This window comes from Microcaecilia unicolor, chromosome 2 (genome assembly GCF_901765095.1).
Source record: "Microcaecilia unicolor chromosome 2, aMicUni1.1, whole genome shotgun sequence".
Classification (NCBI taxonomy): domain Eukaryota; kingdom Metazoa; phylum Chordata; class Amphibia; order Gymnophiona; family Siphonopidae; genus Microcaecilia; species Microcaecilia unicolor.
In genome coordinates, this window is record NC_044032.1 from 283,613,101 (window position 1) to 283,629,113 (window position 16,013).

At 43.6% G+C, this 16,013-nt stretch overlaps 1 protein-coding gene across 1 annotated transcript in view; it reads right to left on the reverse strand.

Annotated features, from left to right (window-relative positions):
• ADAMTSL1 (ADAMTS like 1) overlaps nucleotides 1–16,013 on the reverse strand; it is a 550,999-nt gene that overhangs the window by 336,996 nt on the left and 197,990 nt on the right. Inside the window, exon 5 of the mRNA XM_030194223.1 lies at nucleotides 14,950–15,076. Coding sequence (XP_030050083.1) covers nucleotides 14,950–15,076 — 127 coding nt within the window. The remainder of the gene's footprint in view (nucleotides 1–14,949; nucleotides 15,077–16,013) is intronic.

Sequence of the window (16,013 nt, forward strand, 5' to 3'; positions counted from 1 at the left end):
ATGTTCGCTGATGATATATTGCTCACGTTGGTGGAGCCCCTGGTCTCCTTCCCAAAAATAAATGAAGTTATACAAAAATACGGGGAAGTATCAGGGTTTAAAATCAACTTTGACAAATCTGAAGCATTAGACGTGGGGATCCCTGAAGTACAGTTGACACGGCTCCAACAGCACTTTCAATACAGGTGGGCGACCAAATACATTCGATACTTAGGGGTCAATATTCCACGTAAAATAGAAGAAATTTTCAAATACAACTTCCCAGACAAAGTGCGAGACCTCTTTTTGGAAATGGAGCGATGGGAGGGCTTGACTCTGTCATGGATGGGAAGAATCAGTACATTAAAAATGATAGTTCTCCCCAAACTTTTATATCTTTTTATGGCGCTACCAATTAATCTCCCAAAGGGCTTTCTGAGGAACTTGCAGAGAAAGGCATTTGCGTTCATTTGGAAGAAAAAACCCCCGAGAGTGCGGAGAGAGGTGCTATATCAATCGCGTAAGCGGGGCGGGATGGGGGTCCCATCTTTTAAGACCTATTATCAGGCGGCGCATTTAAAAATAATAGCTGCGTGGCAGCAGAATCCGGTAAAGATAGGCATTAAAATGGAACAAAGATGGGTAGATCCCATACCCTTGAGAGCGGTACCATGGCTACCGACACAACAACTAGATGAAGTAATTAAGAGAAGCCCCCCCCCCGTGCTACGGTGGCCTCTTATGACCTGGAGACAGATACGGAAACAATATTTCCCAGAAAGGACATACTTTACGCACATGTTTCTCAGATTTGCTCCGCAGTTTGGACCGGGTCAATTAGACGGGGCATACCTAGAATGGGAAGAGCGAGGCTTGTGCGAACTGGGACAAATGTGGGAACAAGGGGTAGTGACCTCATACACAGAATTATGCCGAGAACATGGACTTTCCCCCCTGCAAGCTTTCCAATTTTACCAAGTTCGTGACTTTATAAAGAGGAGGGTGGTAGAAGAGCTTAGTCTGACAGAGACAATACTGGAGAAAAGTCTGACAAAAGGGGGTAGTAAAGGGGGGATAACTAGAATTTATGGGGCCCTCTTATATAGGGAGAACCCAATAGAACACTACACTACAAAGTAGTAATAGTAATGGGTTCCACCTATGACCCATCTCAATGGGCACAAGCCTTTCGGTCACTACTAAGGGTATCAGTCTCTAGTACCCTGATAGAAAACGGGCACAAGATGCTATATTGGTGGTACTACACTCCCCATCGATTAGCCACAATGTATAAAAAGGGCACTGGCAACTGTTGGAGGCAATGTGAGATAAAAGGGGATATGTTTCACGTGTGGTGGGCCTGTAGCCACGCTCAAAAGTTTTGGATGGAGGTGATAGGCTTCCTATGTGAAGTGACGAGCCAGACATATCCCATGAAGGTGGAGAGCTGTCTGCTTCACTTTAAACCCACAGGGATTGAAAAAATCACACACAGCTTCGCCACTCAGCTATTTGTGGCAGGCAAACTCATCATTGCCTCAGCCTGGAAGAAACCTATGATTCCGGGGATACACATAGTCCGGGAAAAATTGGATAGAATACAACTGATGTCAAAACTTACTGCTATGAGGAACGGTCGGATTACACATTACCACAAAATCTGGGACCCGTATATTAAATGGAAAGCAACCTCTGCATTATAATAACCTGTTGCACACACAATTATATAGGGGGGGGGGGGGAAAGCTTAAGAGGAGGGGAATATAGTTAACCTAAATAGAGGTGTATAACTGTTTAGCTGAAGTTGTTAGATAATGTTTGAAATTCTTATGCTACTATGTGAAGACATGTATCTACAGAATCAATATATAGATATGTACTGTGTTTCAAAATGTTAAAATTATAAATAAATGCTTAAAAAAAAAAAAAGAGTAAAACCCTTCTTCCCAAGGGCCATTTTTTGGAACCTGGTACAGTCAATGGTATTAAGTCACCTGGACTACTGCAATGCACTCTATGTTGGCTGTAAAGAACAGATCATCAAGAAACTTCAAACAGCCCACAACACCGCAGCCGGCCTCATATTTGGAAAAACAAAATATGAAAGCGCAAAACCCTTAAGAAAGAAATTACACTGGCTCCCACTCAAAGAACGTATCGCATTCAAAATCTGCACGATTGTTCACAAAATCATTTACGGAGATGCCCCGACCTACATGCAAGACCTCGTGGACCTACCACCCAGAAATGCAAATGATCTTCTCGTACCTTTCTTAACCTACACTTTCCCAGCTGTAAAGGATTAACATACAGACTAACACATGCGACCAGCTTTTCCTACATGAGCACACAGCTGTGGAATGCACTACCAACACACTTGAAAACGATCAACGAACTAACTAACTTCCGCAAATCTCTGAAAACTTATCTCTTTAACAAGGTCTACCACAATAACCCATAACTAACTATAACACAACACCTACTCGCCTTTATTCAGAATGTCTCGTTCTATAACTGCTTGACCAGATCTTCTTGTTTTACTTGATTTCTTTGTAACACAAATTGTATTCTTTACCCTGGTATGGCGATGCCATAACAGGTCTTTGTAAGCCACATTGAGCCTGCAAATAGATGGGAAAATGTGGGATACAAGTGCAATAAATAAATAAATAAATAAATAAATAAATAAATAAATACCCTATTAAGCTAGTGTTCTATAATGGAAAATAGTGTCTATTTTCCATCATAAAATATGTGCCAATCAGACATCCTCCTTTGATGCCTATTTACAGGCACATTGTTATAGGATTACTTTTAAAGGTCCTGATTGATTAGACTGGTTTTCCATAGCCACGGAGTATCTGGAAATAAAAAGCCTAAAAATTTCAGGCCCATATCAATTGGATTATCCACAGGAGAATTCAGAGTTATTTTTTTATGTATTTTCAGTATTTATATACTGCCTAGACCTACGTGGTTTACAATTTTATTTTTCAATGATCTGATACTGCCCCTAATAGGCTCACAACCTAGTATTCTATTGTACCTGGGGCAATGGAGGGCTAAGTGACTTGCCCAGGGTCACACAGAGCTGCAGAGGGATTTGAACCTGGTTCCCCAGGATCTCAACCCACTGCTGACTGTTGGGCAGCAGTGGGAATCAATTGCAAGAGTTGACTGCAAAATGCTTTATGTGGATTTTTTGATTGCTGTATGGAGGGAAGGAGTGGATTGCTGGGTCTGTTTTAGTGTTCTGTTTTATATGGATTTTTTGATTGCTGCATGGAGGGAAGGAGTGGATTGCTGGGTCTGTTTTAGTGTTCTGTTTTATCTGTAAAGATGTTGTGTCTATCAGGCTTATTTTCAAAAGTGATCGCTGGGCATCTTGCGACTTAAATCGGGAGATGGCCGGCGATCTCTCAAAAGCGGCGAAATCGGTATAATCGAAAGCTGCTTTTTTAACACTATCACCGCTTTCCCGTTGCCGAGCTGCTGAAAGTTCAAGGGGGCGTGTCAGTGGCGTAGCGAAGGCGGGACATGGGCGGGCATGGGCGTGGCTACCAGATGGCCGGATTTCACGGATACTGGGAAAAAAAGCGGCGTTAATCAGTATTTCGCCGGGTTTACTTGGTCCTTTTATTTTCACGACCAAGCCTAAAAAAGGTGCCCCAACTCACCAGATGACCACTGAAGGAAATGGGGGATGACCTCCCCGTACTCCCCCAGTGGTCACCAACCCCCTCCCACACTAAAAAAATAAAAACCTTTTTTGCCAGCCTGTATGCCAGCCTCAGATGTCATACCCAGCTCCCTGACAGCAGTATGCAAGTCCCTGGAGCAGTTTTTAATAGGTGCAGTGCACTTCAGGCAGGCAGACCCAGGTCCATCCCCCCCCCCCACCACCTGTTACACTTGTGGTGCTAAGTGTTGAGCCCTCCAAACCCCCCCAAAACCCACTGTACCCACATGTAGGTGCCCCCCTTCACCCATAAGGGCTATGGTAATGGTGTAGAATTGTGGGGAGTGGGTTTGGGGGGATTTAGGGGGCTCAGCACCCAAGGTAAGGGAGCTATGCACCTGGGAGGTATTTGTATATTTGTTTTACATTTTTAGAAGTGCCCCCTAGGTTGCCTGGTTGGTGTCCTGGCATGTCAGGGGGACCAGTGCACTACAAATGCTGGCTCCTTCCATGACCAAATGCCTTGGATTTCGCCGGGTTTGAGATGGCCAGCATTTTTTTCCATTATTGCTGAAAAACAAAACTGGCGATCTCAAACTCGGCAAACTCTGGCATTTGGCCGGGCCAAACCATATTATCGAAAGAAAAGATGGCCGGCCATCTTTTTCGATAATATGGTTATGGCCAGCTGTTGCGTTGCCGCCAAAATAGATCACCAGCGATCTATTTCGCTGGCGCCATTCGATTATGCCCCTCCACGTGTTTTTATTTTGTACATCACCTTGGGTGGAACCTCTTGGATTTGGGAAGGCGATAATCAATAAATTTGTATGAAATAAATGCATAGAAATAAGTAAATAAATAAATTAAATTCCTTGGGATCAGCCCCTCTACAAATCACTTTATTGGAAGCTGTCAGGAAGTCAGCACTGGGAAAAAAATTCAACAGGAAGTCCTGTTGATGTCCTGGGACATCTTTTATCACTGCAGCTTGTGCATTCGTTAATGGATAAATGTTTATAACATGTGCTCTTGTCAGAATGAAAGTCAGCAGATTACTTTCAGTAATGCTCATACAATATGCATTGCCAGAGCCACGAAAATGAAAACATTCTGGAAAACACTGGAGAACAAAAGATCCAGTCCTTGTTCTGGAGTGGAGAGGTAAATCTTCTCAAGATGCACCCTGGTAGCTCACTAAGGGGTCCTTTTACAAAGGTGCACTGAAAAGTGGCTTGCGGTAGTGTAGGCGCGGGTTTTGGGCATGCGCCGATCCATTTTTCAGCGCACCTGTAAAAAAGGCCTTTTTTTATTTTTGCTGAAAATGGACGTGCGGCAAAATCAAAATTACCAAGCGTCCATTTTGGGTCTGAGACCTTACCACCAGCCATTGACCTATCGGTAAAGTCTCACGCGGTAACCAGGCAGTAATGACCTATGCGTGTCAAATGCCACTTGGCGCGTGTCCGATATTTTTCAGGCACACATATCGGACATGCGCCAAAAATGAAATTACCATAAGAGCCACACGGTAGCCAGGCGGTAACTCCATTTTGGCGCATGTTGGGCGCACGTAGATGCTTACGTAACTTAGTAAAAGGGCCCCTCAGTACATAGTGTTCCATTAAAACAGCAATCTTTGGACCTTTTGAGACTCCATCTGAGCACGGGACCTATGAGGATCTGGCAAAAAAGCACATTAGATTCATTCTATATGTCCCTTTTCTGGTTTTATCATTTCATTCTAAGGTTTAACAAGTAAAGTGCTTTCTGTGGTGTTTCACGTAGATCCATCAAAATAAAGGTCTATTGCCAGGTTCCAGGTGATAACAAGAGATTGTCACTTGTGCCTTGTTTGCGACCTGACTTTCAGGCATGTTAGAATGATTTCTTGCCTTCTACCTTTTGAAGCATGTTGTGGTGAACTTTCAAAAACAACCCATCTCTGGATCTTGGGTGGCCCATTGATGATTTCCAGCAGTGCTTATACTTCATGCCTCACGTTGTCTCAGATTTCAGCACAGGTGGTGAGCTGGTTCAGGGAAAGTTTAGACACATACAGTAGCAATACACAAACTGACAGTTTAAGGCATTACCAGGATGCTGTCCTTGTTAGAAACACTGAATGCCCTGTTTCCTGAGAAAGGTCAGTTTATGGAGCTGGACCGTATGTCCTGCAGGTATCCTCAGCGCTTTTCTGCATGCTTCCTCGGCCATGTCAGAGGTTGCCGGATTTCTGTTTTCCCAGTTTGGAGCTCAGTCCTGCAGAAGCCCAAGGGGGGCAAAACAACAAGGATTCCCTGTACACCGAGTCTCCAAGCTGTCCTACGTTCTTAGCAGATTAATGAACATGGAAGCACAGTATAGTAAGGCCTCAAAGCTGGAAAAATTGGCTCTTAAAAAATAAGTCAATGTTCAGCCTGCTAATTCAGGGCTTTAATTGAGGGGGTACTTGAGGGTACTGAGTACCGGCACCTTTTCCATTGTCTGCTAAAATTGACCCATGGTCCCCATGTTTTAATGAAAGAGCTCAGGCTCTACACACCAATTCTGCCTTGTCACAGATACTATGACTGGTTTCAGGGGGTCTGGCTATTGTGGAGTGGGTCCCTCAGTGATCACCCCACCCCTGAAGGGTGGCCTGGCATTTGACTATCAGCACCTTTTTCGCTAGAAAAAAATACACTGGCTAAATTAGACCCAGATATTCATTGTCATGTCATGACTTAATACCGACACTGAATATCTGGGTAAAAGGCATTACCCAGAGGTTATGCAGGTACGGCTGATATTTATGCCATACCTGCATAGCTAACAGGACACAGGACAGCTATTTAAGTGGTCCTACTTGACCCGTTAGCTATGTGAGCACCACTGCTCCCTCTAAGCTGAGTGGGAGTCCTCCACATACAGTCCTGCCAGTGGGGGTGCTGTTTCACTTTCACATTCTCAACAGTGAAGAAAAGGCAAGTTCTGCAGGACTCCAGTGAACCTGCCTGTCCCTAGCGACTGAAAACACAATATTGAAGCACCACCCCCTACTGGAAGCAAAACGGTTGGAGGAATTCTGCTCAGTTTAGAGGGCACAGTGGTGGGTACCGGCACTGAATATTGCTGGCACCCGCATAAGATCTGGGCAGGCCCGCCGAGAGACTGGGCCGGGCCCGAGACAAGGCCGCCCCCGGCCCTGCCTGCTGGGCCGCTCCCCCACTGTCACCCCCAAAGTTGTCGCCCCCCCCCCCGAGGGGGGCCCGGCGCCACAGTCCCACCCACCTCTGCCACCGGGCCGGGCCCCTTCCACCCAAACCCCCGCCAGCAGAAGTGCTGTCTTCTGACTCCGGCGTGTGCGGCCCACACAGACGCACTCCTCTCAGCTGATCTTCACTGTACTCTGCATGGGCTTCTGTGCGTCTGACGTCCTGCATTTTTGGGTGTCTCAAAACTGCATAGTTGCCAAATAACCTTGTTTGTAACAAAGATGTTTGTTTACTGTTCACTAGTAGAGGCCCAAATATCTGGATGTGAATCAAGCTCTATATTATTACACAAAATTGTTGACTGTAATTCAATGTACTTATTTATAACTCATTTACTATATATTAGAAACAAACTAAGCAGGGAACAGATTCCAATGGAAGAAAAATATATTCAATAAAAAGAACTCAAAATTGCAGTGTGGCTCCTCTGTGTAATGTACAACTGTGTCTGAGGCAAGAGAAATCCCTCCTTGATTGATTCAGAAAAATGGTATATAAATGTTGTTTAAGAACTAAAGCATCTCTTTTACATTTATGCACAGTTCCTGGCACAGCTCCTGGATTGAAATATTAGGCAGCTCTATAAAACTAAAGGCCAATAAATAAACGTGGATTTTGGGGATCATTTTCAAGACAAACAAAACAAGGTCCAAAAAATATGATTAGTTGGTAGATGGACATTTTTCTCTCAAAACCGGTCAAGTTACAGTTTTTGACACTCTGATTTTAGTCATATCTTCCACAGTTTATGCAAAATGCAAGGGGGCATGTTGGGGGGTGTTTTAGGTGGGACATGGGCGGCACCATAAAATAGGTATTTTTCTGCAATAATGAAACAAAACAAAAATGTCTAGGGCCAAAATTAAGACTTTTAGCTAGACCTGTTTCAATCACTTATAAGTGACCAAAAGGTGCCCTAAATAACCAAATGACCACTGAAGAGATTAAGGCATAACCCTCCCTTAGTCCCCCAGTGGTCACAGAACCCCTCTCACCCCCCTCTAAGGTGTGACAGTATATACCAGGCTCTATAACAGCTTCAGAAATGATGACCATTCTTGTTAGAACATCAGGCAGGTCCCAGGAGTGGCCTAGTGGTTGATGCAGTGAACAGTACAGAAGGGGACCCAGGCGCATATACCAATCTATCTGGTACACTTCTAGTGGAATGTGCGAGCCCTCCAAAATGCACTAAATACCTACTCTACCTACATATAGTTGACACTTGCAAGCTTGAGGGCTATTGTATTGGTGGACAGTGAGGTACAGTAGATTTTACTCTGTTCCTGGAGGTCTCACCATACAATATAAGGGGGTTATGGTGACATATGTACCTGGGACCTTTTATGTGAAGTCCACTGCAGCAGTGGCATTCCTAGGGGGGCTGATACCCGGGGTGGATGATGCGCCCTGCCCCCCGGCAAAAGGACATCCCCCCCCCAGCGAAAGAACCCCCCCCAGGTGCACGCCGCTGGGGGGGGGGGGTGTGCGCCTGTCCGCTTCGTTCGTTTCCATGCTCCCTCTGCCCCGGAACCTGTTCTGGGGCAGAGGGAGCACAGAATGAACGTAGCGGACAGGCGCGCGACACCCCCCCAGCGGTGTGCACCCAGGGCGGACCGCCCCCCCTTGGTACGCCACTGCACTGCAGTGCCCACTAGGCTGCCTCACTGCTTTGTTGGGATGTCTGTGTGGCTATTCTACTAAGAATGATGGCTCTCAGACATCCCAATGGCTGGTTCTTGGGCGTTTTTTCTCTTGGACATTTTTTTCCCCAAAGTGGTCCCAAAAGAAAAACACACGGAGCACAAAACATCTAGAAAAAGGCAATTTTTGAACCAAAAAGTTAGACTTTTCTCAGGTTCGAAAATGGCTATGTTTGCCACTCAATTTTCAAAAATTCCCCCTATATCGTTTACTGGACTAGCAATTTCTAAATAAGTTTTGAGGTTTATATTTCCTTTTTCTGGAAATCTAGTCACAAACGTGTTTATTCCAATAAAGTGTTCTCACCTTCAGCCTATACGTCTATCTAGACCACCACAGCAGCTATACCCCTTTACTAAGGTAACACTGAAAAAGTCTTCAAATCAGGGCCCATCTTTTTTTCAGAGTTTAAGTTTTGTAACCAGCAGCAAATGGTTTCTTCAAATTCTTTATGCAGCATTCCTTGGCATTGTATAAAAACAATATCAGGAGATAAGCCATTCTTAAGTTTCTGTACCTCAGCTGTAGACCTCCCTTCCTTTCAGATTGGGCTATAAGATACCTCTACAAATTCAATGAATGCCTTCTTCTTTAGGAGAGCTTATCGCACTCAATGCCTTTTTACTGCTGTTTTTACAATATTGACCTGGCAGACACAATATTTTGCAATCAAACAGTGCCTTGTGCAAGGATAAATTGAAGTGAGTCTTTCAAGGAATTGTTTTTTTGTTCTTGTGGTGCTTTTTTTATACCAAATGTTGTCTGCTGTTTATGCAAATGGCTTAGTGAGTTTCCAGTTGCATATCCTGTGAAATAAGATGTTGACTGCATGAAAAGCACCGAGGTAGAAGGGAACCGGGCCCTATGGAAAAGTGCATGCAATACTGAACTATACCTACTTTACAAAATTGAGTGGTTTTTGCATACGTTGAACTTGAACACAACAGAGCTGTGCAATTTAACCAACTGTGGAAAAGGTTCTCAGTGAATAAGTAAACTGAAAATCTCATTGAGCTTTTTCAGCTTGGTCTTTACATGGGGTCTGATTTTATACTAGAGTGCCTATGTGAGAAATCCAAAAAGGTGCCTGTTTTTAGCCTATTCTATAAAAGCAATATAGGTTCCAGATCTATCCGCGATAGTCCACAGATGCTGATGCATACAATTATACCTGTCGCGGGGTAGGTTTTCAAGTGTGTGTGTATTTGGCGTATTTTATAAGATATGTGCATACATCGCAACTCTGCCCCTGCTCAACTCAAATGATGCCCTTAGAAATGCCTACATTTCATATACAAACAGGATGGAGTGGGTCCAGAGGGCAGCTGCAAAATTGGTCAGCAGTCTCTGTCAGCAGTCCCATACATATACACACTGCGGCCGATAATCAAAACCATTTAACTAGGCAGGAATGGCACCTGGTCAGTTAAATGTTACTTAGCCAGCTATCTGACGATGTTCAGCAGGAGATAGCCGGCTGCCTCCCGCTGAATATCGCTGGTTAGCACATAGCAGATAGCCGGTTATATCACACAATATAACTGGCTATCCGTTGATTTTCGGTGCATCGCTGGCTACATTTGGCAGTCAAATCTGGCCATGTCAATAGCAGGTGTATTCTTTGGCTGGTTCTAACTTAAATCAGCCAATGCTGAATACTGGCTTGGTCGGTTAAGTTGGAACTGGCCAAAAATAAACCGGATATTCAATGCTGGTCACCGGAAATGGCCCAGCATTGAGTATCTGGGCTCAGCGCTGACCACAGAAAGCAGCCCGGCTACCTCCAGTGGTCTGAATATCGGTCACACTCTGTCTATGTACTTTGAAATAAGGATCTCAGTGCAGCTGTTTTCCTGAGGGAGACATTTAAAAGCACACATCTGCTCCCTTCATTCTCTCTCTGCTACTTGCTGGACAGTGGTGTTGCCAGTTCCTCCAGATACAAAGGAAGTAATTCCTGTGAGCAGCAGAAACTGTCTTGAAGCTCCCTGAACTTAGGTTCCTTGTCAGGGCAAAAGCTTCTGCCTCAACAGTAAAATTCCATGGAAAAGAAAACTGGATGCACAGAAACCAGGTATATTAGTAGAGACTGGGGGGGTTTCATTTGTTGCTTTAAGCTTTTATTCAGGGAAGCATTTAATTAAAAATCAAAACATGGAATCTGAGCTCACTGCAAAGAATAGGGGAAGGTGAAATTCCACAGCCGCAGAGATACACTCACACTTTTGCTTCTAAAGTTTGGAAACATTTTTATTTATTTATATTTTGCTCACACCTTTTTCAATAGTAGCTCAAGGTGAGTTACATTCAGGTACACTGGATATTTCTATGTCCCAGGAGAGCTCACAATCTTAAGTTTGCACCTGAGGCAATGGAGAGTTAAGTGATTTGCCCAAGATCACAAGGAGCAGCAGCAGGATTTGAACCAACCAGCTGTGGATTACAAGACCAGTGCTCTAACCACTAGGCCACTCCTCCACTGTAACAGTGTAGTAGGCTGGACTCAGAAGAGACCTTGGGGTGTTGGTGTCCGAGGCTCTGAAGGTGAAGAAACAATGCGACAAAGCAACGGCCTTTTGTTAGCTATTTCCCTTTTCCCAGTTTTTTAATGGCAATATATCTATGAAATGCTCCACTTATCTTGCAAAAAGGTAACATGATTTTTGACAACACTACTAGTATGCATGGGTAAAGATAAAAGTAGGCTTTTTTCACCTACTAATTGTTTTTGAAAATATGGCTGATGGAACTATTCTATTTAGGGGTATTAAGATTGTGCTGTAGTACTGTTTAGTTTAAAAAGCTCTTAAAAATGCATTTTTTTTGTTGTTGTTAAGGCATTCCTTTGATCCCATATCTTTTTTGAGAAGGACCTAGATGAGCAGGATGAAGACAGTATAATAGGCATGAAATGATTTTGTTGTTGTCTCATTTTATTATGTATGTTTTTTGTAATCCGCTTACGTTTTAAGTGGACTTAAAGTTTAAAAAAATAAATAGAATACATTTAAAAACAGACATTTTGGGGGCCCTTTTACCAAACTATGGTAACAAGTGGCTTCAGAATGCTGTTACACAGGTCTTTCCTGAGTGCTGATGCCATTTTAACCACAGCAATAAAACGGCAGAAAATCCTAGCATGTGGCTCTTAACGCATGAGCACCTACTGTCCATCCCTCACCTGACTCCTGTGCTAAAACCTAAAAGGGGTCCTTTTACTAAGATGTGCTGAAAAATGGCCTGTGCTGGTGTAGACGCGTGCATTGGACACGCACAGGTCCATTTTTCAGAGCGCCTGCAAAAAAGGCCTCTTTTATTTGGCCGGAAATGGACGTGCGGCAATATAAAAATTGGCACGCGTCCATTTTGGGCCACCCATTGACCTAGCGATAAAGTCTCATGCATTAACCCAGGTGGTAATGGTCTACATACATACAATGCTGATTACTGCCTGGTTAGCGCTGCGCACCAGAAATTTTCTGGCGTGCTTAGTGGATCCACGTAAAAAATGAAATTACCACCCGGGCCATGTGGTAACCGGGCGGTAATTCAAAATTGACATGTGTAGGACATGCATATGCAGCTTAGTAAAAGGGCCCCAAAGCTTTTTTAGCATGTGGGAGGTGTACGTAGGGAGCAAAATTATTGTGGGGCACCTGTGTGTGTGCCCCGTGGTAAGCACTTTTTTTTACTGTGGTAAGCACACACTAGTGCTTACCACAGCTTAGTTAAAAGGCTCCTTAATCTGGGAGACTCTGAATCACGTAGGCAGATAGATAATGAGTAGTCCAAACCATCCTGGGGTGGAGAAAGGTAGTAGAAAGGCCTGGGAGAACATTTAGCTAGTCATCGCATGGTGAGTCCGTATTAACTTTTTTTGCATGTAATAAAAATGATTTCTGTACAAGTATACTTGTACTGTGGTATCAAAAATGGCATAAGGACCTCAGGTCCATACTGATGATTGTATGATTTCAACGAGAGCATAATTATGTACTTTGTGCTGTAGAATATAGAAGCAGGTGTCATTTGCATTCTCCATTTCAACATCACAAGGGTCTAAGACAGGATCAGAGGCAGTAGTACGGAGAAGAGAGAGGCACTTTACCACTGGCCAGTTCTCTGCAAAGACAGAAGAGTTGGTGGGGAAGAAGTTAGTTTTCCAGCTCCAAGATGAGATGAGAGGGTCTGCCACTAGTAATCCAGGGAAAACATTTGGATTCAAATGTGATTGAAATCATTGGACTGCTATCTTCCCTACAAGAGGAGAAGTGAGTGATTCTGAGGGTCTACAAAAATTGCAAGTCTAGGGCGGGGTGCAGCAGACAATCCATATCTGTCTTCAGGAAAGTTCTGGACATCAAGGCCAAACAGACCCCCAGTAATTTACAATTTGTGACTGTTTTTGTGGTTGTACTCGACTATAATTTGGAAAAACTATTTTTTTAAAATCATTTGAACCACTTTTTCTAATTCACAGCACTGAATTGGTGGAGTTTTAATTAATTGAAGGCCCTGTTTACTAAGATGTGCTAGCAGATTTAGCGTGCGCTTCATCTGCACAAGCTTAAGGACTCTGCGCACAGACACCTGTCACAGATTACTTGGGGGGGAGAAGGTCCTGTTTAGGGTTACCACATGGCTCCAGAAAAAGGAGGACGGATTGAGCCAGCCAGGTTTTACTTCCATTGCTTTCAAAGCAATGGAAGTAAAACCCGGCTGGCTCAATCCGTCCTCCATTTTCTGGAGCCATATGGTAACCCTAGTCCTGTTACACTTGAAGCAGTTCCTAAAACTACTGGGAGTTCTTTGTGACACGGTAGGAAAAATAGCTGAGATGAAATCAAACAGCTTGATGGTGAAAACGGTCCTGACCATGTGCTCAAGGCCTATAGAGAGAGGCCTAGTGGGCTGTGAAAAAAACAAAAAAAAACAAACAAACTTGTGAGTGTTGAAAAACCTGATTAAGAAATAATGAACGTTGGACCCATACAAGCAACTTAATCTGGCAAGTTACAGGGACATCGCCGACTAGGATGAAAAAAACGTTTTGATGTTAGTTGTGGGGATGAATGACAGATGACATCCACACTGTGCTGCAGAAAAAACAGGACTGAGCTGGTCCATGTGACAATAATGGACGTGCGTGCGCAGAGATTCGCTTCCAAACACTTCTAGAAAGGACATTGGGGAGTGTTTCCCACTCCAGACACCATTGGATGACGTCACTCATCAGTAAGAATATTCAACCTGCTTGTCTTCAGAGAAAAACACCTCCAAGATTGTATTTTTCTTATAGAAAATGTTCAGGAATAGTCTCAGGATATACATATAAACATAAAAGAACATACTTATCTGCAACCAAACAAACATTTCTAGAAAATGAATCACCTTGTTGGTGGTGTTTTGCATGCCTGAAGAGTCCAGACGGATTATATTTTATTTAATCCATTTTAATTTCTTATATACCACTTGCCAGCCTTAAAGCTATTGAAGCAGCTTCCCACGGTAACACAAATTGTCAAGAAAAGAAGAGCACTGCACGAAGATTAGATTAACCCAGAAATAGTCTCCTGCAACCCTTAGTTTACAGCATACATACACACAAACACACCACACCATGGCAGGTTCACTTCAATCTCTTAAACATCTCTGGTTCTAAAGTCTCATGCTGAAAAAGAGGAGATAGCTTTGACACACAACCTTTTTAAACTTTGCAGTATAAAAGATACCAAACTGTAGAACAAAACTTCACTGTATTAATTTCATTTCTGTTACATTTGTACCCTGCGCTTTCCCACTCATTGTGGCTTACATATACAGGTACTTATTTGTACCTGGGGCAATGGAGGGTTAAGTGACTTGCCCAGAGTCACAAGGAGCTGCCTGTGCCTGAAGTGGGAACTGAACTCAGTTCCCCAGGACCAGAGTCCACCACCCTAACCACTAGGCCACTCACTCCCAGTGACCTGCACTAAGCGAGTAAATCTATAACACGCTACCTTGAATAAGATGCTGCCAAGATTAAGGCAGCAAGAACATGCATATATGTTGGCGTTCTAGTTGTGTACACACATATCTGGACACATAAGTGCATAAAAGACCATTTTTCAGCTACGTGCTATTCTCTACGTGTCGATAGTTGATGTCATGAACTTTTCAGGTGGGCATTCACATGGGTGAGGTTTGGGCAGAGTGTGAGTGGGAAGCTCATGTATACATTATAAAATACCATAATATATGCACATTATTTACCAATTCAGGCGCAGGCATTTATACCATCTCAATGGCTGGTTTAAGTGCTCACACCTAGATCCGTTTGAATCTTACATTTGTTTGCTGAGAGTTGTGATTTGTACTGTCCACGAACAAGTCGGCAAGTAGATCCATCTCCGTTGCAGACCCCACAGTTATCTTCCTTCACGGTACTTCCCAACTGATGATCACAGCCCACAACCTGTCAAGAACAAGAGGCAGAGAGATTCAAAGTGAACACTTGCAGTAATGAAGGAGTCCGTCAGAATCTAGTTGAGGGTTTCAAGCAAACTCATTAGACACATAAAGTGCACACAGTATGTAGAGAGTACTCTAATACTGTAAATGGCTTTTTCAAAATAAAAGAAAAAAAAAACCAAATTGGTCCATATATGACTTCAGTTCCTCAGAAAAAAAGGATGGGGTGCCAACAGCAATCCTCTAGAGAGGGTGAGGAGGATTAATTTACAGGGGGGGGGGGGGGGGAGTCAGCTTTCAGAGACCTGAAATGGAGACAGGATCATGGAGGCTGACTGTGGAAGAGGCAAGTAAACACTGAGATTGTGTACTGGAAGAAGAAAGCACATGGGGAACAGGAAAGGGGTAAGGGAGACACGGTTTTGGAGATGAAGAGTGTATTGGATGGCGAGGGGCTGAGAGAGAGTAAATCTAGGAGAGCAGACTTTATTCCAAATGCATATGTTGTTCTCAGTGTGCTGAGAAGCTGGGTTAGCTGCATCATCAGAGGGGAGCTCTCATTTCCCTTGTGTTGACCAATGGTTCTGGATCTCACACTGATTTTCTTTTGGCCAAAGTAACCCCTACTTGGAAAAGCGTAAAGATTCTGACCTAAGGAAAGAGGGTGTACTGAGGCTTGGCATTCATTGAGAAACTCACCATACCTATTTAATTAGGAGTGGATATTTTCTAGGACACATTAAATGACCATTATTTTTCTGACCATATTCTAAAACTCAAACCCCAGGAGAAGTGTGGGTGGTGGACCAGGAAGCAACTCTTTCAGTGTAAGGCCCACAAGCCAGCAGTGAATGTTACTATTACAACAATCGTTCTTCTAACTGTGGGATACAAGATTGTATGTATAAATAAATAAAATACACACGGGCTCGCAGTCACCC